The sequence below is a fragment of the Emiliania huxleyi genome (assembly GCF_000372725.1).
Source record: "Emiliania huxleyi CCMP1516 unplaced genomic scaffold EMIHUscaffold_605, whole genome shotgun sequence".
NCBI lineage: Eukaryota > Haptophyta > Isochrysidales > Noelaerhabdaceae > Emiliania > Emiliania huxleyi.
The window spans coordinates 3,428-24,216 of NW_005197465.1; the positions used below are offsets into that span (position 1 = coordinate 3,428).

At 65.9% G+C, this 20,789-nt stretch overlaps 6 protein-coding genes across 6 annotated transcripts; 2 read left to right on the plus strand and 4 right to left on the minus strand.

Annotated features, from left to right (window-relative positions):
- Positions 1 to 1,918: 1,918 nt before the first annotated feature.
- On the minus strand, positions 1,919 to 3,190 carry EMIHUDRAFT_371449 (hypothetical protein; the record flags this gene model as incomplete). Its single annotated transcript, XM_005764087.1, has 3 exons — positions 1,919 to 2,366; positions 2,552 to 2,595; positions 2,798 to 3,190. A coding segment is annotated over one exon (216 nt), but the record flags the coding sequence as incomplete, so codon positions are not given.
- Positions 3,191 to 3,437: 247 nt separating this feature from the next.
- On the minus strand, positions 3,438 to 3,846 carry EMIHUDRAFT_316931 (hypothetical protein; the record flags this gene model as incomplete). Its single annotated transcript, XM_005764088.1, has 2 exons — positions 3,438 to 3,674; positions 3,715 to 3,846. The coding sequence occupies 2 exons, from the start codon at positions 3,844 to 3,846 to the stop codon at positions 3,438 to 3,440; spliced, it is 369 nt and encodes a 122-aa protein (XP_005764145.1).
- A 293-nt stretch (positions 3,847 to 4,139) lies between these two features.
- Positions 4,140 to 5,443, plus strand: EMIHUDRAFT_446063 (hypothetical protein). The gene is made up of 4 exons (XM_005764089.1): positions 4,140 to 4,473; positions 4,540 to 4,672; positions 4,754 to 4,928; positions 5,119 to 5,443. The coding sequence occupies exons 1-4, from the start codon at positions 4,268 to 4,270 to the stop codon at positions 5,280 to 5,282; spliced, it is 678 nt and encodes a 225-aa protein (XP_005764146.1). The 5' UTR covers positions 4,140 to 4,267; the 3' UTR covers positions 5,283 to 5,443.
- Positions 5,444 to 6,426: 983 nt separating this feature from the next.
- EMIHUDRAFT_470882 (hypothetical protein) lies at positions 6,427 to 8,535 on the plus strand. Its single transcript, XM_005764090.1, has 4 exons — positions 6,427 to 7,048; positions 7,121 to 7,535; positions 7,796 to 7,922; positions 8,136 to 8,535. The coding sequence occupies exons 1-4, from the start codon at positions 6,514 to 6,516 to the stop codon at positions 8,472 to 8,474; spliced, it is 1,416 nt and encodes a 471-aa protein (XP_005764147.1). The 5' UTR covers positions 6,427 to 6,513; the 3' UTR covers positions 8,475 to 8,535.
- A 3,166-nt stretch (positions 8,536 to 11,701) lies between these two features.
- EMIHUDRAFT_371457 (hypothetical protein) lies at positions 11,702 to 12,214 on the minus strand (the record flags this gene model as incomplete). Its single annotated transcript, XM_005764091.1, has 1 exon — positions 11,702 to 12,214. A coding segment is annotated over one exon (513 nt), but the record flags the coding sequence as incomplete, so codon positions are not given.
- A 3,697-nt stretch (positions 12,215 to 15,911) lies between these two features.
- EMIHUDRAFT_446067 (hypothetical protein) lies at positions 15,912 to 17,710 on the minus strand. The gene is made up of 6 exons (XM_005764092.1): positions 17,465 to 17,710; positions 17,277 to 17,384; positions 17,071 to 17,185; positions 16,652 to 16,820; positions 16,379 to 16,482; positions 15,912 to 16,311 (listed from the first exon to the last, which is right to left on the minus strand). Exons 1-6 carry the CDS (start codon positions 17,560 to 17,562, stop codon positions 16,180 to 16,182), a joined length of 726 nt encoding a protein of 241 aa, XP_005764149.1. The 5' UTR covers positions 17,563 to 17,710; the 3' UTR covers positions 15,912 to 16,179.
- Between the last annotated feature and the right edge of the window lie 3,079 nt (positions 17,711 to 20,789).

A 20,789-nucleotide genomic window follows, 5' to 3' on the forward strand; every position in this document is an offset into this window, starting at 1 on the left:
AGACTCGTGGTCAGGGCCCTCCGGGCCCTTGATTTTACACTCATTTCGCAGCATTTTTCGAAGAAACTTATCCGTTGGAGCTACATGAGCCTTGAGACTGGCCAGATTCTCCAAAATATTGGACTTTCAGCCACGATTTCACAACTTTGTGGGGCAAAATCGGCTCTCTCTGGCGGCTATTCCTAGCCCACGAACTGCTGGGGGGTGCCCACCACATGCTAGGGGGGGGGTCCGACCCCCCCCAGAGGCTTCACCACATGCTAGGGGGGGGGGTCCCGACCCCCCCAGAGGCTTCACCACATGCTAAGGGGGGGGTGGGGCGTGGAAAAAAAGGCGCCCCCCTCCCTGGAAGCGATGTGCGCCTGCTCCTCCTCTGCTGCTCACACACTCTGCACAGATGGCACAGCCCACTGTGCGGCTGCCACAGCTGTGACAGCGATGGGCTCGCCCTCACTGGCCATCAGTCACTTGTGCTGCGGCTTGTGTGAGCGACACTGCTCGGCGACTGCCGTCACACTGTGAGACATGGGTGTGAGCACCCACACACTGCGCATCCCCCATACACTCACACACACTCACACCATGCAATCCCGGATGCCAGCGCGAGCCAGGCTCGGACCAGGGGGTCTGAACCTGCCTGCGAGGTCTCTGGGGCGCCACAGAGCCACGATGGCAGACTGAGCGGTCCGTCCTCCTCTTCGGCCCCGCCTGGCTCGCGGCGCGGAGAGAACCCGGCGCCGGTCCGCGGCTGGCCTGAAAGCCCGTCCGCAAGCCCCTCGGAGCCCCCAAGGTGCGCCCGTTTGCCCCGCGCGCCGCCCGCGCCGCGCCTCCGTTTCGAGCAGGCCGTTCCCGGCAGATGCGCTTCGGGTGGGACGGGTTTTATTGTGGGTCGCATCCCGGCCCAGGGGCGGGACCAGAGCTCCGCGATAGGGTGACGGAGCTCCCCGCCCGGCGGCACAATGCCCGCTCACCGCTCGCTCCGCCCGTGCTCGCAGGCCGAGCGCCATGCCAGGAGGAGCGACCCGACCAAGAAGGCCCAGGAGGTCCACGCAGCCCTCCTGCTTGTGGCGTCGGCCTACTCGATGCGGGCACCTCGGGAGAAGCCGTTCCTGCCCGGCCTCAATCACCCCTCGAAGCAGCTGCGGCCGCGATTTCATCTGGTGACCACCCCACCCCGGCAGGCGCACGCTGAAGCGAGGCCGTCCCGCAGCGCTTCCGAGACGGGGCTGTTCGCGCGGAGCGTCACGCCGCAGGCGTCCGCCGGAGGCCCGCCGGAGGCTGAATGCGGCGGCCACGTCAGTCTTTTGCCCGCGAGGAGCCTGGCCGTCTCTTCCCAGCCGCTTTGCACGCCCCCAACATCCCCTGACAGCAGCAGCGCCTCACGGCGTGGGCTGCGAGGTCACTCGGGGTGACCCAGGGGGCGGCGGGGGAGCACTCTTCCGCCGGAGTAGCGGGCGGTCTTTCCGCTACTCGCTCGTACTTGAGGTGCATCCACGCCCGCCCACCACCTTCCCGGCAGCCCCACCCGCTCGGTGACGTCCTCACTCCCCCCCCCCCCCTCAGGCGAGGCCCTGACCACCAAACTCGCGCTCTGCGCTCCGGGAACGGGCAGCAGCGCGACGCTCTTCGAGAGCGAGCGGCGGCGGCGGCTCAGCACGAACCATGTCAGCGCAGGGCGGCGCTATAGCTGCGTGGCGGGCCCCCACCACCGGACTCCGTCAGGGCTCGCGTCTCCCTGCCAGCGCGGGAGCTGAGGGGAGCGCAGTGTCTGTGTCTGTGTTGTGTGTGAAAAAACATTAGATTCTGCATTCTCTTTGGGTCTGAGACCGTCTCTCGCACCAAATCGCTGTGACGTGTGTGAGACCACAGCGCCAGACCAAAAAAAGGCAAAGCCGGAAAGCCTCCCAGATCGGTCATCGCTGCAGAATTCGGACGTTTGCTGCTAAAACAGCTAAAACGCACCGATAAAAAAGACTTTAGCAGCCAACGCAGCCGAGACGCGAGAGATAAAGCCCGAGCAGGCCGCAGAGCGAACTCGCCGTACTGAGCACCGCAGCGCGAACTCGCTCCTGTTCGCTGCGCAGCCCTAGCTGCGCTCCATTTTTGGCTCTGGCCGCGACCGACCCAGGCCCGGCTCCAGCCGCGGCCACGTCCGAGCCGGCGGCGGCCACGCAGCAGGGCGCGCCACCGCACATGCCACTCGCCGCAGCGGGCGGTGTCGCCGGCGGCGACGCACCGGATGCTGCCGGCATCGAGACACGGCGGAGCTGGTTGCCGAGCAGGAGGACGGCTCGGCACGGCGCCGGTGCACGGGACCGTCGCCATGTACGCCGGTGTCGTGGAGGGTATGATTATCCGGTAGGAGCCTGAGCGGGACATGGTGTGCGTGGTTGTGAGTATGCACCGTAAACGAGACGCGATCACGCTTTTAGCGCGACATTGAACGGGCTCCGCCTCGAGAGGGCGTCTCGCGTGCGCGGCGCCGCTTGGGCGGGGCGGGAGAGCAGAGGCACGCGAGGCGGGCGGGAGGCGGGCGGGAGGCGATCTCAACTGCAGAAATCGCGCCGCGGAGAGCTCAAGTCAGCAGAGCGGCCCCTGCAGACGAGGGGACGGAGGTCGACGGCCAATTAATCGCTCTGGCGGGGCGTCGCCGCGGGGGGCGGGAGGCGTGGCGGGCGGGCCGAAGGCGCGGGCGAGTGTGAAGAGAACCGACGGCGTCAAACGGTCCGTGTCGGCACACGGGCGGCACGGGCAAGGGCCCGCACGTGCCCCATGGCCAGGGGGAGCGGCGGCGCTCCTGACTACGCTCGAACAGGCCCCGCGAGACGCCTCTCGCGGCGGAGGTCGAGCGGCGACGTCGAGCGCCGACTTCCGCGCGGCTCCTGCGTCGGGCGCGTGGTGCGCGTCGAGAGGGGTGGGTCGGACAGGCCGGTCCAGGGGGTCGTGTGGGCGCGTGCGAGGGCCGGAGTCGTGAAGCCACCCTCAATAAATAGGCCGCCGGATCAAAGTTGAGTCGCCGGCGCCTGAGAGGCGTCCGGCCCTCGTCTAGCAGCCGCCGTGAGGCAACGGGAGCTCCTCCGAGGCTCAAAATTGGACCCATCTGACCGCTAACGCGTCCTCTGCAAGGCTGCGTCTTCGGGCTGCGGCCGGCGGAGACTGCCCAGCCTCGGCGAACCAGCGAAGATGGGAAAGCCTGCGTTCGCGGCGCCGAATTTCTTTTCCAGAGGTTCAGACCCCCTGGTCGCCGCTGCAGTCCACGACGAGCCAGCCTGCTGCCGGCTCGCACGGCAGCCTCTTCCTCTCGACCAGCCTCAACTTCCGTACAGTCAACATTTTGTCGCTGCGTGCTCGTGGTGAGCTGTGGCGGCGGTCGAAGTTCGCCCAGATTCGGTGACGAGCGCCGGACGATAGTACCGCCTCTGTTCGCCCTGTGCATGTCAGGCCAGGCTGCAGCAGGGCACTACCACCGTGCTGCCCTGTTGCAGCCTGACTTTGCCCACTGTGCACAGCCGCCAGAGCACCACCACCGCCCGGCATCGTGTCACGGCGAGCTCCTTCTGCGCCCGCTCGCGAGGCTCTCGCGCTGGCACACTTTGGCCATCTGCTGCTCGCGTTCGGCGAGCTCTTCTCCGCACTCCTGCCACGGCGCCGTCACCACACACCTTCTGGCTGGCCTGAGCCGCGCGGGGTCGCCGGCGGGGGCAACGCGTCGACCTCTCTCTCTGGTGCACCACGGGCCGCGACGGCCTGCGAGCAGCTGGCGCGAGGAGGCAGTGTGCCGGCACAGTCGAGCCGGAGCATCGGGTTCTTGATGCTTGTGGGGTCAAGTTTGACCTTATGTGGCATAATATGCAACAATAATGCTATGCTATCTCCCGGCTTTTTGAGATATGATCCCTCAAAGTCGAATTATGGTTTACTGGTGACCATAGTAGTGTCTGGCCTGTTTGCGTTTCTTCAAACGAATCCTTTAAAGTCTCGACAATCACCAAGCTGCTTATGTGGCACCGCAGAGGCTCCCTTGGGGATGCCTGAGGCCACCCCAACCACTCACCAAGCCTTACGTGGACGAATTCAAACCTACTTTTATGGTTTACCCACACTAAGCGAGTAGCCTATAGAGCTCTACCGCTCGCTGGCCGCAACCCAACGCGGCCAACCACCTCGAGAACCTCGAGAACTGCGGGCGGCCTTCTCCGAGTGGCTGACCACCAACCGGAATCGCCGAACCCGGGGCTCCTGCGCCGCGGTCTCCTCACTGCCCCGCATGAAACTGATTCCAGGGAGCGGGCGCTTCGCCGGCAGTTCTTTCGCTCCGCTCGTGCCAGGCCTTTGGGAGCACCCGTACCTCGTCCGCGATTTCACGCGTGGGCTCGAGGGCCAGGCACCGCTCTCAGAGACGGGCCATGGCTACGACGTTGGGCGCTACAACGAGCGGCGGCGATCAATGTACACGTCAGAGCTCTTTGGAGGGACGCCTGCCTCGCCTACCTACACCCTCCCTCCCACCCACGTGCACCGCCGCCTCCCGCCTCCCAGGGCCGACCCTTGGGCCGCGGGCGTGCCGCCTTCGCAGCGGCGCGACATCCACATCGGGATTGACATCGGCGGCCCGGTCGGCACAGCGGTGCACGCCGTGGCGGACGGCACTGTCCACTCTTCCGGCTACAACGTGCGCCACGCACTCTCACCCGACCCTTGGCGCCCCAGCAGCCCCGCCACTGCGGCAGGTAACTCGGCGCGCGTACTGCAGGCCGCGGCGCTCGACTACGGCCACGTGGTGGTGACAGAGCACCGGCTCTGCGGCGTTGACGTCTGGGCGCTGCACGGTCACCTCTCGGCGGACAGCAGCGTGCGGTGGCGACCTGGCGACAAGGTGGCGCGGGGTGAGGTGCTCGGCTGGCTGGGCGGCACGCACGAGAACGGAGGCGCCCATGCTAGGCTCGGGAGGGGGGGGGGGGGTCATCCCGGGGAGATCTTGGGCTCCTGCGCCCGGATGACTGCATCACTCGAGTGAACACCTGACCGCCTTTTGGCCGGCCCCGAATGCCTCCCCGGTCCCGTCCACCGTTAGTGGGTGCCCTCCCTCGCCCTCAGCCGGGCGAGTGCGTCACTCAGGCTGGCCTCCGCACGTCCACTTCCAGCTGTCGCTCTGCCGGCCGGAGACGCACGACATGCCCGGCGTGGTGGCCGACGCGCAGCACGCCAGCGCGCTGCAGGACTACCCGGACCCGCGAGCGGTGCTAGGTCCGCTGTACGAGGGCGACGGTCTCTTTGAGTGACAGCGTTACTACCACTGTTGGCTCCGAGGGCTCCGACAAACCCAAGACATAACCCACGGCGGCCTCTTTCGTTTACCCGGAGGAACGGGCAAGGGTCTTGGAGAGGAATTCCTGCAGCTGATTTTCTTTTTGTTTTTGGCAAGGTAAGGTAAGCGTAAGGTAAGGTAAGGTAAACGTCTCCACACACACAAAGTGGTGGGGCAAGGGGGGGCGACCCTCGCATCTCCACGCCCGGGCAGGACCAGGAGCCCCTGTGCACGGCATTCCGCGTAGACGTAGAGTGCAAAGCGCACCGGCCTGGTGCCGTGGCGCGGTGGGTGTGTGAGCAACCTGCACCCCACTCCCTCCCTCCCAGACACAACCTTCTTTTTGGTGTACCCCAGCGCCCAGGTGTTACCCCTGCTACTCTCTTAAGGTTCCTCGGGCCAGTTTCGGGGGGCAAACCCTGCCCGGCCCCTAGAACCCCAGGTAAGGCCCACAGGTGTAGCCTAGGGCATCAGAAGGGACCAAGAGCAGTCCAGAGTGTCTGAGCCATAGATAGAGGGTGCCCACAGGACCCAAAATGCAAAAGAAAATAGCTTTCCGGCTCAAAAAGGGACACACGAGGCCGTCGCGCCGCGCGCGCGCCCAACTCTGCTGGCACACGGCACGCGTCGTCACTCAGCCGCGGAGAATAGGCGGTGCAGCGCGCGAAGCGCGCGCGATCTCGTACTTTTAAGGCTGGATCCGGCCATTCCAAGGGTATACCTTTGAGAATCCCCAACGTCCCTCCCTCCTAGTCACAATCTCAATATCTCGACCTCCAACACGAAGTGCTGCGATCGGGGGTGGCCCATTTCTTTTTTACTTTCTTTTTGGGGGCCCTGCCCCTGTGGGGAGCGTGATCATGGACGACGATGAGGAGCTGGGAGAGCTGCTGGAGCGCACCTTCGACAGAGTGTCTACTCGATGGTGCTCTCGAGGACTGCGGCATCTCTGGCTGGTCGGCGTCGAGCTTCTTCGCACGCCAACGGCACGGAGCTTCTTGACAGCATCCTGGATGAAGGCGACTGTCAATGGCAATGGATGCGGCTCCGTCATCTGCCCGCTCTTGCGAAATAAATTCTGCGCAAATTCTTTTTCGCGAACCGCCGGAAGGCCCAGAAGTCGTGTCGATACTCCTCGCGCGCGACTAACTGCAAGCTTCAGTGCACGCGAGACACCCAGCAGCAAGCAAACACTCGACACACACATGCGCGGAGGGTTCCTGCTCTGGGCCGCCGCCGCTGCCGGGTTCGGCGGCCTCCTGCCGCGCGAACGGCGGGCCCTCTCTGAAGCCGATGCTCCGGAGGCGCCCGCGGCCTTCACTGCTGCCGCCGACGAGTGCCGCGAGCGCATCGGCCACACGCTTGGCGAGGTTTGGATGCAGTGCGTGGTCGACAGGCTGCTCGTGGCGATGGGTGACCCGACGAGCACGCATCCTCCCTTTGCGACTGTCCCACACACTTTTGATCCGCTTGCGCCACTGCCCTCGCACGCTGGAGAGGCCGGGTACGCGTCGTCGCACCGACTCAAGGACCTGCTGCGCGACTACAGCTGTGACGCGTCGGGGCCCGGCTCGACGCCAAGCCGCCGCTTCGCTTGGACGCACACGCCGCACGACCCTTGCGCGGCAGCCGAGCGCGAAGAGGCGGGCGGCGGGGTTGGGGGCGGGGGAGGCGCGGAGGGGGCGTTCCTGTACAGGAGAGGCTTCCTGCCGGCGGGGGACAGCCTCGGCGAGCTCGACGGCGAGATGATACCGCACCGCCCACGGGAATGAACCCACACTGGATTCGATACCACGGGAGGTATGGTACTAGGCGAGATGAGCGAGGCGGAGGCGCTCTCGCTCTGCGCCTCACACGCGCGGTGCCAGGGCTTCACCTATGCCTCCAGCGAGCGAGCTCACGGGCGTCGGCACCGCATGATGTTCAAGTCGGCGGCCGACGACGTGGCAGCCGCGGAGGGATGGCACTCGCTCAAGCGCCGCGCCGCGGCCGTCGATTGCTCGCCGCCCCCTGGCGCGTCGCGCCGCCCGCCGCCGCCCGCCGTCGAGTACAGTGTGGGGGTGCTGCGTGAAGAACCGCCAATCTACGTGGTCGACGGGTTTGTCTCTCGGGCCGAGTGCGAGGCGATGGTGAATGCGACCGTTCCGAGGATGGGCCGCTCGGTGGTCTCGGGCGGCGGCTTCTCCGCCGCGCGCCGCTCTTACTCGGTCAGCATCCGGAGAACGACGTGCGTTCTCAGTGCTCCTCACCAAGAATGGCATTGTTTGTTCTTAGGTCAACATGTACCCGGAGTACGATGACCCGAACCGGCGCCGTCCGAGAGCCTTCCGAGAGCCATTCCGAGAGCCTGTTGAGAGCCTCCCACCGCGCAACCCCGCTGCCCACACCCGCTTCCCAGTCTTCGGAATCCTAGTCTTCCCGGGCCGCTCGTCGGTGCTTTGCCGTCCAGATGTCTCGACTAAGCGTCTGGCCTCTCCCACCGCCCAGGCCCGTCACAGCGCTCGCGCGGCGTCTGTTTGCCTTTGCGCGAGAGGCGGCCGGGTACGAGACGCTGATGGAGGGCCCGGGCCAGGAGCCGGTCAACGCTGTCTACTACAAGGACGACGGCGACCAGGCGAGATCTCGCCGAGATCGCACGAGATCGCACGAGGCCGCGGCGGGATTGAGAGCAATGACCGCCCGACGGGCGCGGCGCCTCCTCTCCCAGCGTACGTGCGCCGCCTTGTGCACACCCCATTACCAGTGTGATTTTATCGAGACCTCCGCGATATATCGGAAGCCACCTTGCACCATGACCTCTCAGCCTCGCAACTGCCCCTCTGCCCAGTACCGCGCCCACTGCGACGGAGAGTGCAACGGCGGGCCGTGGCGCGAGGGGAAGCGGATCGCCACCGGGCTCGTCTACTGCGAGACGGCTGACCGAGGCGGCGACACCCTCTTCACGCGCGTCGGCCTCAAGGTGGTGCCCAAGCCGGGGCAGCTCCTCTTCTTTGGCTACAAGCTGCGCGACGAGGGCTCGCCGACGGGGTGGGCCGCGGCGATGGACAACGGCGTCACCGAGCACTCGGGCTGCCCGCTGCGCGAGGGGCGCAAGTGGATCGCCACGATGTGGTTCCGCGAGGGCGTGAGCGCTGAGCGGCCGTGGGACTCGCTCCGCGACCTATAGCACGTTGGTCGAAGGTGCTGCACTTAGGCTTCGTCTTACGGTAAAAATATCCTCCAGACTCCCGAGAGCGTGGCCGAGGGCTGCATTTAAATTACTCGCGGGACGCGGCTCGCGCCGCTCAGCGCTCTATTCTAGTGTCGGGCGCTCGGGCGTCGGGGAGACAGTGACCACGCAGGGTGAGGGGACGGATTGTGAAGATCCCTCACACGCCAAGATCGTGCTTCGTGTGCAGGGGCTCGCTTCTCTGGTAGGACGGGAAGGTCTTTTCTCGCAGCTGCGAGACATGCTTTCTCGGAGCGGGGCATCCAAAACAACAGGGCGGAAGGGAGGGGTGACCATACGCGCAGCGCAGGAGGGGTGCCCCTAAGGGGGCACAAAGGTAGCTCAAAGGGGAGTGAACAAGACGCTGCACAGGCGACGTGCACGCTCGCCGCCTGCGCTCGCCGCGTCGCTCTCTCCCTCCCCTTCTTTGCTTGAATGACAGTGGCCCGTCGCTCCCGCTTCGAAGCGCTGCCGCCGTCAGCACAAACCGCCGCCACTGCCGTCGCGCCCTGCGCCAGTGCGGCGGGGCGCCTAGCGCCCAGCTGGACCTTGACACGGCATCCTACCGTCGGGGCAACTGACACGGCATCCTACCGTCGGGGCAACTCAGCTCAACGATTGGGTGAATTCCGGATGACTGCGCATAATGGGGTTGACCCGCCGCGCAGCAAGCCGGTGTTCACGCCAATTCGAGCTACTACATCGCTTCACGTTCCGAGCCATACGCACCTTACAACAATGGGGCAGGAGTTAAATCGGCTCGCGCCGAGCTCCTGCTGTCGTCATCGTCGTCCTATGGGCGTGCGAGGGCGGCGGGCACCGACGGCTCAGCCGAGTCGGGTCGGTAAAGCCCTCCCACTGTTCTTCGGTGGCTCTGTCGCGAGACGGTTGGCCGATCGGAACCCATTAACTACTACGTGGAGTTCATCCCCGATGAACGACTCATGGTCAGATTGCCCATCTCGACTTGCCCGTTGTCAACATCACTAGGGAGATTTGATTGGCGCTGGCGCCTGCTGTTGACAAGTGGGATCATCTGGCTTCCGGAATACTTCCGCGAAGCTGCCCCCAGCAGGCGTTTGACCAAAATCCAAATTTCCCTACTCCAGTTGAGGCGGCCCTCGGACCCGAGAAGGTCTTTTCTCGCAGCTGCGAGACATGCTTTCTCGGAGCGGGGCATCCAAAACAACAGGGCGGAAGGGAGGGGTGACCATACGCGCAGCGCAGGAGGGGTGCCCCTAAGGGGGCACAAAGGTAGCTCAAAGGGGAGTGAACAAGACGCCGCACAGGCGACGTGCACGCTCGCCGCCTGCGCTCGCCGCGTCGCTCTCTCCCTCCCCTTCTTTGCTTGAACCCACCACCATCCCCTGTCACCTCCGTGTGTGTGTGCCTGCTGGGGGATCATCTGGCTTCCGGAATACTTCCGCGAAGCTGCCCCCAGCAGGCGTTTGACCAAAATCCAAATTTCCCTACTCCAGTTGAGGCGGCCCTCGGACCCGAGAACGAGATGATAGTAGGGAGTACAGTCTAGACTCTAGAGTACAGTAGAGAAGGAAGCAAAGAGGAGCCCTGCGCACGACGCACGACTCCGCAGGACCCAGGAGAAGCCCCTCCCCGCACCCGTGCTTGTGTGCAGCGCAGCCTCCTCCTCTCACAGAAAAACTGCGGCCGCCAGCGACTGAGCGCGTCTCGCTGGCGGACGGGGGACGGGGAGAGGAACACAAAGGGACGTACGGACGTCCATCCACTGGGATGAGAGTACTGGAGATATGAGGTCGAATCTGCTGATTCAACAGCCGCCGAAGGAGCGCCGCCTCAACACGGGGTCTCGGCTCTATCGAGCCATGCTAGCTCCAGCCGCAGCCCCACCCGGCCGCCCGACATCACCCCTCCGGGTTTGTGTGGGGTCGAACCACTCCTAGCTAGTTAGCTTGGGAGAAAGCAAGCAGAAAGGGGAGAGAGAGGGAGGGAGGAAGGTGTGTTCTCTAGGTAGCCCCCCTTTGGGGCCCTACCTGCCCGGCGGGAGAGTTCGGAAGCGAGCTTTGCACGGCGGTCGAGGAGCCGTCCGGCCGTCCGTGGTTCACCCTCCCCTTCGCGATGTGAGGAGCGACACCCGCGATGCGTGGCATTCGGGCGTCAAACGATGTCGTGTGCGGTATGGCGGGGGGGGGTCCGCAAGCCGGGGTCGTCCTCCAGAATGCGGTGGCCTCGAGTCCTCGAGAGTATTTAAAACATCCATGTCGACGGAGAGCCGTGTAAACGCGTAACCGTAAGCCGTAAAAAGCCGTAACCAATTCGGTATTCGCTATACCAGACACTGCGACGCGAGGGGACACCCGAGACAGTGAGCGTGAGCTAGCCAGCGAATTACCTCACCACCCCACCAAGACAATGGTTAAGTTAATCACGTACAATTTTAACGGTTCTAGGAAAAAGCTAGCAAGCATTTTAAGTGCAGCAACTCGAGACCACGTAGACGCAATATTCGGACAAGAGATGCACTACTACGAAGTCGGACGCTTCGACCTAGTAGCAACTGCCAGGATGCGCTGGGATGGGACGCGTATCACAACCCGGCCACCAAAGATGACCCCAAGGGGGGCACCGCCATTTCAAGACATGCACATGCACATGCACATGCACAACAACATGACATGTACATGTACATGTCATGTGCATGCACATGTCATTTATCTAAGGCAACCTTGAGCTAGCCCGTTACAGGACAGTGGGGCTGGGGGGACGTCTTTCCTCCTCGCAGCCCTAGTTTGCAAGGGCTTGTGGTGGTACAGCCGGGGACAAGTACCATACCTTCCCCAGACCGAATCCAGTCCAGCAGCGACAGCCCAATTATGGTAGAGAAGAGGGGGATGTAGGGCTCGAGCTGTGCGTGACGGGATGTTATTATGGTGGTAGAAGCACACAAGTCACGCAAAAGCACAGAGACGGACACGACCACTATTTTCCGTCTCACCAAATCTAATGTTCGAACCACAACGAGGGGGCGAGCGGGCGAGAGATGGGAGACACCCCGAACAAACACGGCGCACTCCGCATACACACACACAAGACACGTTCATTCACGCACATACAACAGACACGAATAACAGCAACACAAACAAAATAATAAAACTCGGTGTCGAACACCGCTCGGACCGCGCTCAACAGAGATAACAGAGAGATGTCTACGCGTGCGTGGGGGCGAGCTCTCGCATCAAAGCCCTCGCACGCTCGGGGTCGGAGAGCACCTCGTCCGGCGACATCACCGTAGCGAGGTGAGGCACAAGCGCGAGCACCCCCTGGCACAGCATTTTCGCCGTGATGCCGAGCTGCATCCTCTCCTCTCCGAGCTTCGCGAGAAGTTCCCTCTCCTTCTCGGTCTTTGCCGCCTCGTCTGCGGATGCCCTCGGCGCCTCGGTGCGCGTCGCGCCGCCGGAAGAGCGCAGCCCATCGGCAGTCTCCTTCGCTGGCGCCTCGCGCTCCTCCGACGCAGCCTCAGGCTCCTGCGATGGCCCAGCGAGGCTGCCGCCTGAGGGCTGCATGTCACCGCACCGACCGCGGCGGACGACGGCCGATGCGTGGGCGAGCGCCGTCGCAAGGTCGACGGGGATAAGCTGGTCATCGTCCAGGATCTCGAGGAGCCAGGAGGCAAGTGAGGACGTGCTGGCGCCGAGGAGCAGCGAGTCAAGCGAGTCGAGGCGGGCGGGTGAGCCCATGCCCGTGGCGGAGTCGGTGCCGCAGGATGAGGTTGTGGCGGAGGCTGTGTCGAGGGAGGCAGTGCCGCCGAGGAGCAGCGAGTCAAGCGAGTCAAGCGAGTCGAGGCGGGCGGGTGCCGATACACATCGGTCTTGCCGCTGCCAGCCGGGGGCGCCGAATGGCAGCGAGGCGAGGTTGGGGGGCAGCGATGTCATCACGGTAGTCGGCGTGGAGAAGTCGTTGTGTGGCTCCTCGGGCGAGCAAGGGACCGCAAAGGCGCAAGGCACGAGCGATACACATCGGTATTGCCGCTGCCAGCCGGGGGCGCCGAATGGCAGCGGAGCGAGGTTGGGCAGCGATGTCATCACGGTGGTCGGCGTGGAGAAGTCGTTGTGTGGCTCCTCGGGCGAGCAAGGGGCCGCAAAGGCGCAAGGCACAAGCGTCCGCATGACGCGAAAGCTAATCTGGTCACTCGCGGCGCTGGGTAGCGGGACGAGGCCGTAGAGGACGCCGAGGCAGTCGTCTTTCAGAATCACGAGCGTTGGGCCGTTGCAGTCCCGCGTCTGGTTGGCGACGCGGTACGGCGGCCAGCCCCACGCGTCAATGGCGTTGTTCCAAAATCCGCCGGCGTGGCAATTCGCGGGCATGCAAATCCCGGTCGGCACTCGCACTCGGCCCGCAGGCACAGTCACGCCTCGCAATCGGCAGCGGGTGCAGAACTTGTCTCTGAAGCTCCCTCCGCTCTTTCCCGTCGGCCTCTCGCAGGCGCTGCCCGATAATACGGCGCCCCAGCAGAGGCTCGCCTCAAGGTGAGCGGCCATGGTAGTAGCTGCCCCCCCCGGGGCCGACAACCACAGCTGTGAGCCTGTCAGAGGGGTGTTTCATTTAGCTAGCCCCCCCCCCACAAGTGGGGTGGACGGCCGACGGCGTTGCGGCTGCCGGCACCGCCACCATGCCCGCCCCCCCCACCACCGCCTCCGCCCCCGCTGCTGGAGCGGCCGCTGGGTCGAGGGGCCGCCGCTGGGGCTCCACACCAGGCGGTGCGGCCGCCAGTGCCGCCACCGTTTCCGCCACCCACACTACCACCTCCGCCCCCGCCGCTGGAACGGCTGCAGGGTCGAGGGGCCGCCCCAGCGGCTCCACACCAGGCGTTACGGCCGCGAGGGGGGCCGCCACCGTACCCGCCACCCCTGCCGCCGCCTCCACCCCCGCCGCCGGCGGGGCCGCCACCGTATGGACCCGCCCGGAATAACCTGGGGGATCCGGAACCGCCCCGCCGGAGGCTGGAGTACCCGGGAGGAGGAGCTGGGGGAGGGGAGTTGCCGCAATACGATAACGGGCCCGCCGGCGAGCCGGAAGGCCGACGCTGGAGGGCCCCAGGGGGGGCTTGGGGTCAGTTGTCGGAGGAGGCGAGAGATGAGCTGACGCGGCCTCTGCGAGTGGAGTCGGGACGTACGAGCTCACCGGGGGAAGGCCCGTCGCAGTGGCAGCCGGACCACCGGGATCTGCGACAAGGAGGGCCACGCCTCCCCGAGCTTGAGGAGGAGCTGGCGGAGGGGAGGGGCGAGCCGAGAACGATAGAGAGGCCGCGGATGCGGGCGCGACTCGTCGACCAGGGAGAGCCGGCCCGACCTCCATGGGCGGGGTGGCGACACGGCACAATACCGCCGCCCTTACCCGGGGGGTCGGGCACGGGATCATCGTCGGCGGGGTCGACAAGGTCGGGCAGAGGGGACGAGACGGCGGCGGGGCCACAGCCAAAAAAGGCTAGGAGGGGAGGTCGGGCCCCGCGCCCGTCGGACAACCATCGGAGAGCGAACAGGAGGGTGAGCCCGGGGGAGAGGGGAGCCCCCCCCGGAGTGGAAGACGAGGACCCCGCGAGAAGGGGGCCCTGAGCGGTGATGTCGTGTGGGAATGTGTGTCATGTTCGTGTCTGGTGTCCATTATAGCTTCGAGTAGAGGGGGCGGTCTGCTGCTAGGGGAAACCTGGAGCGCGGAGCTAACCCTCGGAGACCCGTGTTTACTTTACGGCCCTTTCCCTGCGAACGCGCACCCCCCCTAGGGGTCAGGGGGCTCTCTAGCCCGTAGCCCGATGCCGATCATCCGGCCCGCTGGGTGCGCTTCTTAGCTCCCCGGCCCTGGATGTGAGGTTGATGACTGCACTCCAAGTGCTCCAAGTGGTATCTAGAAGCTCGAGTACCTGGTAGCTGCGACAACTGGGGTGTTCTCTCGAGGTTCTCGAGGTGGATATCCTTTGGCCGCGTTGGGTAGCGAGGATTGGTGTGACGCGATCCACGCAGGCGTGTTTTCTGGCGGCCGACCGTCAGTGCACGGAGTTGCCCCTTCTCCGACTGCCCCGGCTAGTTCACGAGTCGCGGGAGTGACCCCATGCGTCAAACCCGAGACCTAGCGCGGGTGGGTTGGAGGGGGCTCGCTGCAAGGAGGGGCTGTGTAAGAAGCCGATCCCCGTAGTCCGCCCTACTCCTCCCCATCGGGCCGCATAAGCGGCCACGCCTCGCAGATTCGTTCTCGCGCCTGGGTCAGGCGCGCGGGGCATCCCCCGGGTCGCTCGACCAGCGATCCGAAGAGTGGCCGCTATGCGAAGGAAAGAGCGGGGCCCTCGGGGTACGCCTCGTCCGGCCCCCTCCGAGGGGGGAAGGGAATTGCGGGGTCCCCACGGGCGCCTCTCTTCGCACTTCGGCCCTCCCACCACGGGTGTGGTCTTGGTCTTGGTATCGACAGCGCATCGCGCCAAGGTGACGGACGATGGATCTTCAGATCCCGGTTTCCTGCGAGACAGCAACCAAAACGGCGTTCTCATGTCGGTGGAATCCCACCGACCGCGATTTGCCATTTTCCGTTCCCCCCCGAGGCCGAGCCCCGTTAGCGTTACGACCAGTTTTGCATGCAAAGGTCTTGGACCAACCGCCCCAGTCCGATCTCAAGAATTCCTCACCTCGCGCCTCACTAATCGTGGGCTGTACGATACACGCGCGCTGCCGCTGGCGGCCGCGCCCGGCCGTCGGCACGCGACTTTCGTTTCTTTGGCAAGTCTTTGCGCGGCGGGTGGGTCTACAAGGTGTGTGGACCGTGAGTTGACCAGGGGTTGTGCGCCGGGCCCTCCTGCTCGGCTCCAGCGAGTAGACAAGTGTTGTCATCAACAGAGGAGAAGGAATTGAAGGATATGACCTCAGGGCTGATGTGACCAAGCGCTGGTGGGGTAGCGTGGGTTTACCTCACACCCATGGTCTCACAGTGTGCCGGCAGTCGCCGCGCAGTGTCGCTCACACAAGCCGCAGCACAAGTGACTGAGGGCCAGTGAGGGCGAGCCCATCGCGGTGACAGCTGTGGCAGCCGCACAGTAGGCTGTGCCAACTGTGCAGAGCGTGAGAGCGTGTTGTGAGCAGCAGAGGAGCTGCTCTCCAGGCTTCAGGCGCAAAGTCCAAAGAGCTGCATGCCACCGAAGGCGCTGTCGCCTGTCGAGGTTCGCCGAGCGCGGCGAAATCCGGGGACACCGTCACCGACGAGCGCGTTGGACTTTTCACTCCGGACAAAGACCGCTGCACAGCGGACGGTGCGGCGGGTGTGTCCCGCCGGCCGCCGTCATAGCGGCGAGGCGCGGGACCGTCTATGGCGAGGTGGGTCGCGTCCCCGGATTTCCGTCAACTCACGGTCCACACCTCCACACACCACACCCTTTACACACTCGCTCTATTTTATTGAAACTGGTGTCGTTCTGACTTCTTTGTTGCGTGCCGGTCGACTCTCGGCGGCGCGCGATGTCCTCTGACGACTGACCTTTGCCGTACTGGTGCTGCGTGCGGCTAGATGAGGCTGCACCCCGGAGTCTCAACGTGTGTGTGCCGGACCGACGAATGTGCACCGGGAACGTGCGCTGTGTGCATGCGCGAGGCGGCACGCTGTCCGCGCGAAGGGCACCCACCGACGGCCAGCTGGCGCAGTGAGCTCAGTCGACGTTGAGCTCAAAGGACTCGAGCTTGACCCCATCCTTTGTGATAACGCACACCTCCATCGTGTCGCCCGTGTAGATGTCCCGCTCGCCCGCCGAGTAGAAGGCGTCCTTGACGATGGCAGTCGCCTAGTGGACACGTCCCGGACGCGTCCCGCGCGGCGCAGGAAGGGGCGTCGCCGACGGCCGGCGTCGCCTCGGCCAAATCCTGGCCCACGCTCAGCGGCGGCGGCTTGGACGCGAGCTGCTGGTGCTGCCTCTCGAACTGGTTGTCAAGAAGCGGCTGGATCAGCGGCTCGCCTAGTGGACGCGAAGCGCGTAGGACGCGCGTAGGACGCGTCCTAAGCGTTCCCCCTCGGTCGGCGAGAGAGGCTGGCCACGAGCGGCTCGGGCTTGGGCGGCCTCGACGCTCCGGCGTGTCTAGGAGTGCTCAGGGAGTGTGGCTGCTGGGGTGTCTAGAGCGGCTCGCCCGAGCCGGTGACGTTGACGCGCACGCGCTCGTAGTTTCCGACTGGGTCGTACGAGTAGACACAGCCGACGCCGTTCTCATCCATGCCGGAGAGGATGTTCCACGTGTAGTAGGGGAAGAAGCGGCGGCCGTACAGCGTGTTTGCGAGCATCTGCGCAATCGCGTGCACCTGTGGGAAGGTTCCGCGATGTCTCCTGTAGGAAGGGCCCCATGAGCCGTTCCGAGATGTCTCCTGCCACGTGTCCACGTGTCAGACGGCGTGCCATCGGGGGAGGTGGTGGGGAGGGCGGAGGCGGGCTTGGCGGTGGAAGGGAGCGCGGAGGAGGCGACGGCGGAGGCGGCGACGGCGGAGGCGGTGAGGGAGGTGGTGGCGACGGTGGAGGCGGCGAGGGAGGAGGGGGTGATGGCGCGCGTGCAACCTTCATCGGCTCTCCGTGCTTGTGCTCATACTCGACGAGCTTCGCCTTGAGGAGCTTCTGCAGGGTGGAGACGTCGCCGCGGAAGCCGCCCGTCGCGAGAACCGTTGTCGCCGTCCTGCGAGGCGTGAAGGACCCGAGAAGGTCCCGTTAAGGTCCGGGGTCTGGTAGCGCGGCCCCTCAGGAGGGTGGCAGCAGGGGCGGCGCACAGCTGCAGCAGCTTGGACTGGTTGCGCGAGAGGATGTTGAAGCCGGAGCTCATCCGTGTGTCGCCCGCGACGATGGCAAAGTTGGTGCCAGCCACGGCGAGCACCGTCCTGGCAGAGCGCGCGAGTGCGTCAGCAGCCGACGCGCGGGGGGGGGGCATGTGAGGCCGAAAAGGCGCGGCGGCGCTCACCCCCCGTTGTGGTCGTACGGGTTGAATCGGCGCTCGTGCGGGCCGCGCACTCCAGCCTTGGGAGCAGCACTCAGGCGCAGCGGCTCGGTGCAAGACATGCTCGCCTGCAGCGGAAGAGCAAGCGTCTCGGAGAGCGTTCGCCCCAGCAGTCAGCCCACGGCCCCGCAGGTGACAGCGCGGCGCGGTGGCGAGGGCGCGAAGAGATTCGTGGGGAGTGGGCAGCGCGCGCTGGAGGCCGGCGTGAGGGAGACTCGCTTTCGAGACGGCGGCGCCAGTTTTTCTTTTTCCAAAAGCCGAGTTTCGAGCATTCGCGACGAGAGGTTTACAGACCATGTATGTATGTGTGTAGGAAGGTGAATGTATAATGAAGAACAGTCAGTCAGGCTTTGGGGTATATATACTTTTCCGGCAAACAAAAAGGAAAAAGTATTATCCTAACGGTGTGGGGGCGCGGAGGGCTTGTTGGCGAGCCAAAATGGTGTTTTCCGAGGCGCTGCGCTAGGCTCAGAGCGAGTTCGCGCTGCGCTAGGCTCAGACGGCGAGTTCGCGCTGCGCTAGGCCCAGACGGCGAGTTCGCGCTGCGCTAGGCTCACAGATGTGAGTGCGCTGCGATAGAAGAAAAAAACAGCTTCGAAACGACAACCGAAGGGAGGACTGTGTAGTGTAATCATGTGTCAAGAATCACGTGCTGCTGCTGCTGCTGCTGCTGCTGCTGCTGCTGCTGCTGCTGCTGCTGCTGCTGCTGCGCGGCGAGCGCCGTCGCCGAGGCGGGCCTCGGCGGAGAGCGCGATTATGCGGCCTTTCCCGCGACCCGCACAAAGAAGAGGCGCCCTCCGTCAGCCTCGACCTGCCACCGGCTCGCGTCGACCGACCCGGCCGCGTGCCACACCTCCACAGCCCAGTGCGCCAGCCCGCAGAAGTTGCCCGTCGCCTCCTCGATGCCCCACCCCGTGGGCCACGCGGCCAAGGCGGTGCCGAGAGGCGGCGGCGGCGCCGCGGTCGCCTCGAGACGCGCCGCGACGGCGTCAAAGGCGATCCGCCTCGCGCCCGTCGCGGCCGCCTCGGCCAGCAGCGCCTCCCCGGCCATGTGTGTGCCCGTCGCCGTCAGCGGCTCCGTCGGGGACGGCAGCCCGGCGGATGCCGTCGCCGCCGGCCGGCGTCGACGACCCGAAGACAGTGCGCAGCTCGCGGTCGCGGAGCGACAGCTGGCAGCCTGCCCACTGCGCTCCGAGTCGTTGCCGCAGCACGCGGAGGTTGCCGAAGTACGAGAGCAGAGTGGCGTCGGTGTGCGTCACCTTGTAGCGCGAGACGGCGACTACGCAACCGAGGGGAAGGGGGGGGGGGGGGGGGGGGGGGGGAAAAAACACCCACGGCGTGTAGAGAAAGGGGGCGGGGGGGGCCGACCCTGAACTTTGGGGGGGGGGGGGGGCTCTCCCCCCCCCTCCCAGGGGGAGAGCGCGGCGGCCCACGAGCGGAGAGAGGCCTCATCGAGCCGGTCGGAAGCGACCGAGCTCGTCACCACCCCGGTCGCCTGCGCGTGCTCGTACGCGTCTCGTGCGACCTGCCTCGCGGCCAGTCCAAAGAAGTCCCTCGTCGTCGCGCCGGCGGCCGCCGCCGCCGGCAGTGGAGGCGGGTCGACGTGCGGCTGCGGCTGCGGCGGCTGCGGCGGCGGCGGCGGCAACCCCGCAGCGGAAGCGGCCGGCCCGGTCGGCGGTGGCGGAGGGAAAACGGTAGCGACTCCGCCCGGCGGCAGCGGCACCACCGCATCCGCGCCACCACCGTCGGCGAATTGCTTACGGCAGCGCTCCAAGACGGGAGAGCCACCGGGCCGGCCTCCAACGCCGAGCGGGCGCGGAGGAGTGTTGCCGACGTCCGAGAGCGCAGTGCGTCGGTGCGGCGAGCCTCCGCCGCCACCTCCGCCGCAGGCGTGCGGCCCGCTCGACTGTGACATGAAGCAAATCTTGCGCAGACACAATGACCCTGCTCTCGCCTGCTGCTTCGCCGAGTCACTCGTGGTTTGAGAATTCTTTTTCACGCTGGCCCCTTTTTTGGCCGTGATACTGGTGGTTTAGCGACCAGCATGGCAGCCTCCAGCGACCTGCAGGCTCTGCAGCTTGAGAATCGGAACCTGCAGCAAAAGCTCGACTGGAAGCAGCTCAAGATCAACGAGCTCGAGACGAAAGTTCGCGATCTCCGCGGTGGCGGCCTCGCCGCCGACCTCGGGCGCCTCGAGCGGTCCATCGGCCGCCTCTCGCTGCAGATGGAGCACGTCCAGCTCGTCATCAAGAAGCCGGAGTGGTCGTTTCACACCTTTGCGATGCCGGAGAAGACCGCCTCCTCGGCGCACACCATCTTTGTCCGGCCGCCCAGCGGGGACCGGATCGAGGTCACCATTCCGCCGGGCAAGCAGCCCGGCGAGGTCTTCACCGTCATGCTCAAGGACGAGGACGCGTACCCGCCGGACTGGCCGTGGCACGCGGCGCCGCCCGCGGCGCCCGCGCACTCCGCGCCGCCGCCGTGGGCGGAGGAGCAGCAGCAGCAGGAGGAGGGCGAGGACGGGGAGGAGGGCGCAGGCGAGGAAGGCGCAGACGAGGCGGCCCTCCGGAAGAAAGCCAAGGCAAAGGCCGATGTCGAGCGGCGCAAGGAGCAGCGGCACGCCGCGGCCGCGGCGGCAGGCCGCGTGCCCGGCCAGCATGGCAACCCAAACTGCCGCGCGCGGCCGGCAGAGCCGGAGGGAGGCGCGGCAGGAGGTCCCTCCTCCTCGCGCATGGCTGTGGAGTGAGTCCCGAAGGTGTGCGCTGAGAGGTGTGCAGTGGTGCACCGGAGGTGAGGACGGGAGGGAGGGCTGCGAGCCACTCTTGTGTGTGTGCGGCGCCACGCCTCACGAGGTCTCCGTTTTTATTCATTTATTTACCACGCGCACGCCGCCCCCCTCACGCTCACAGAGTTTGTCACACACACCACACGGCCCTGCGTGGCCGCGGGAAGGGTGTTGGTTGAGACGCGGGGCGACTGCGGACTGGGTGGGCGGGGCGAGGGCGGAGGGGCGGAGCAGCGACGCGCGCGCGACGGAGGGGCGGAGCAGCGACCGCTGGCGCGGTCGCTGCTCCGTCTGTGCCAGAGACACGCGCTCTGCCCCTCCACAGAGCGCGCGTGAGGCAAGGTGGGGGCAAGCGTGGCGGCGCGGGGACGCGCGGCGGCGGCGGCGAGCATCCGAGCGCTCCGTGCGCGGTGAGGCGGCCGGGCGAGGGCGCGGCGGGCGACGGGGCAAGGGAGCAGCCGGGCGAGGAGAGGTAGGAGGTGCTCGCCGGCGAGCGCTCCCGCG

Coding starts and splice junctions, on each gene's coding strand:
- EMIHUDRAFT_446067 (XM_005764092.1), bottom strand. CDS start 17,562: ATGTCTTGCACCGAGCCGCTGCGCCTGAGTGCTGCTCCCAAGGCTGGA. Junction 17,385..17,464: donor CCGTACGACCACAACGGGGG/GTGAGCGCCGCC, acceptor GCGCTCTGCCAG/GACGGTGCTCGCCGTGGCTG. Junction 17,186..17,276: donor CAGTCCAAGCTGCTGCAGCT/GTGCGCCGCCCC, acceptor CACGCCTCGCAG/GACGGCGACAACGGTTCTCG.
- EMIHUDRAFT_470882 (XM_005764090.1), top strand. CDS start 6,514: ATGCGCGGAGGGTTCCTGCTCTGGGCCGCCGCCGCTGCCGGGTTCGGC. Junction 7,049..7,120: donor CAGCCTCGGCGAGCTCGACG/GCGAGATGATAC, acceptor GTATGGTACTAG/GCGAGATGAGCGAGGCGGAG. Junction 7,536..7,795: donor GTCAGCATCCGGAGAACGAC/GTGCGTTCTCAG, acceptor CCCACCGCCCAG/GCCCGTCACAGCGCTCGCGC.
- EMIHUDRAFT_446063 (XM_005764089.1), top strand. CDS start 4,268: ATGAAACTGATTCCAGGGAGCGGGCGCTTCGCCGGCAGTTCTTTCGCT. Junction 4,474..4,539: donor ACGTCAGAGCTCTTTGGAGG/GACGCCTGCCTC, acceptor CCCGCCTCCCAG/GGCCGACCCTTGGGCCGCGG. Junction 4,929..5,118: donor CGGCACGCACGAGAACGGAG/GCGCCCATGCTA, acceptor TGCGTCACTCAG/GCTGGCCTCCGCACGTCCAC.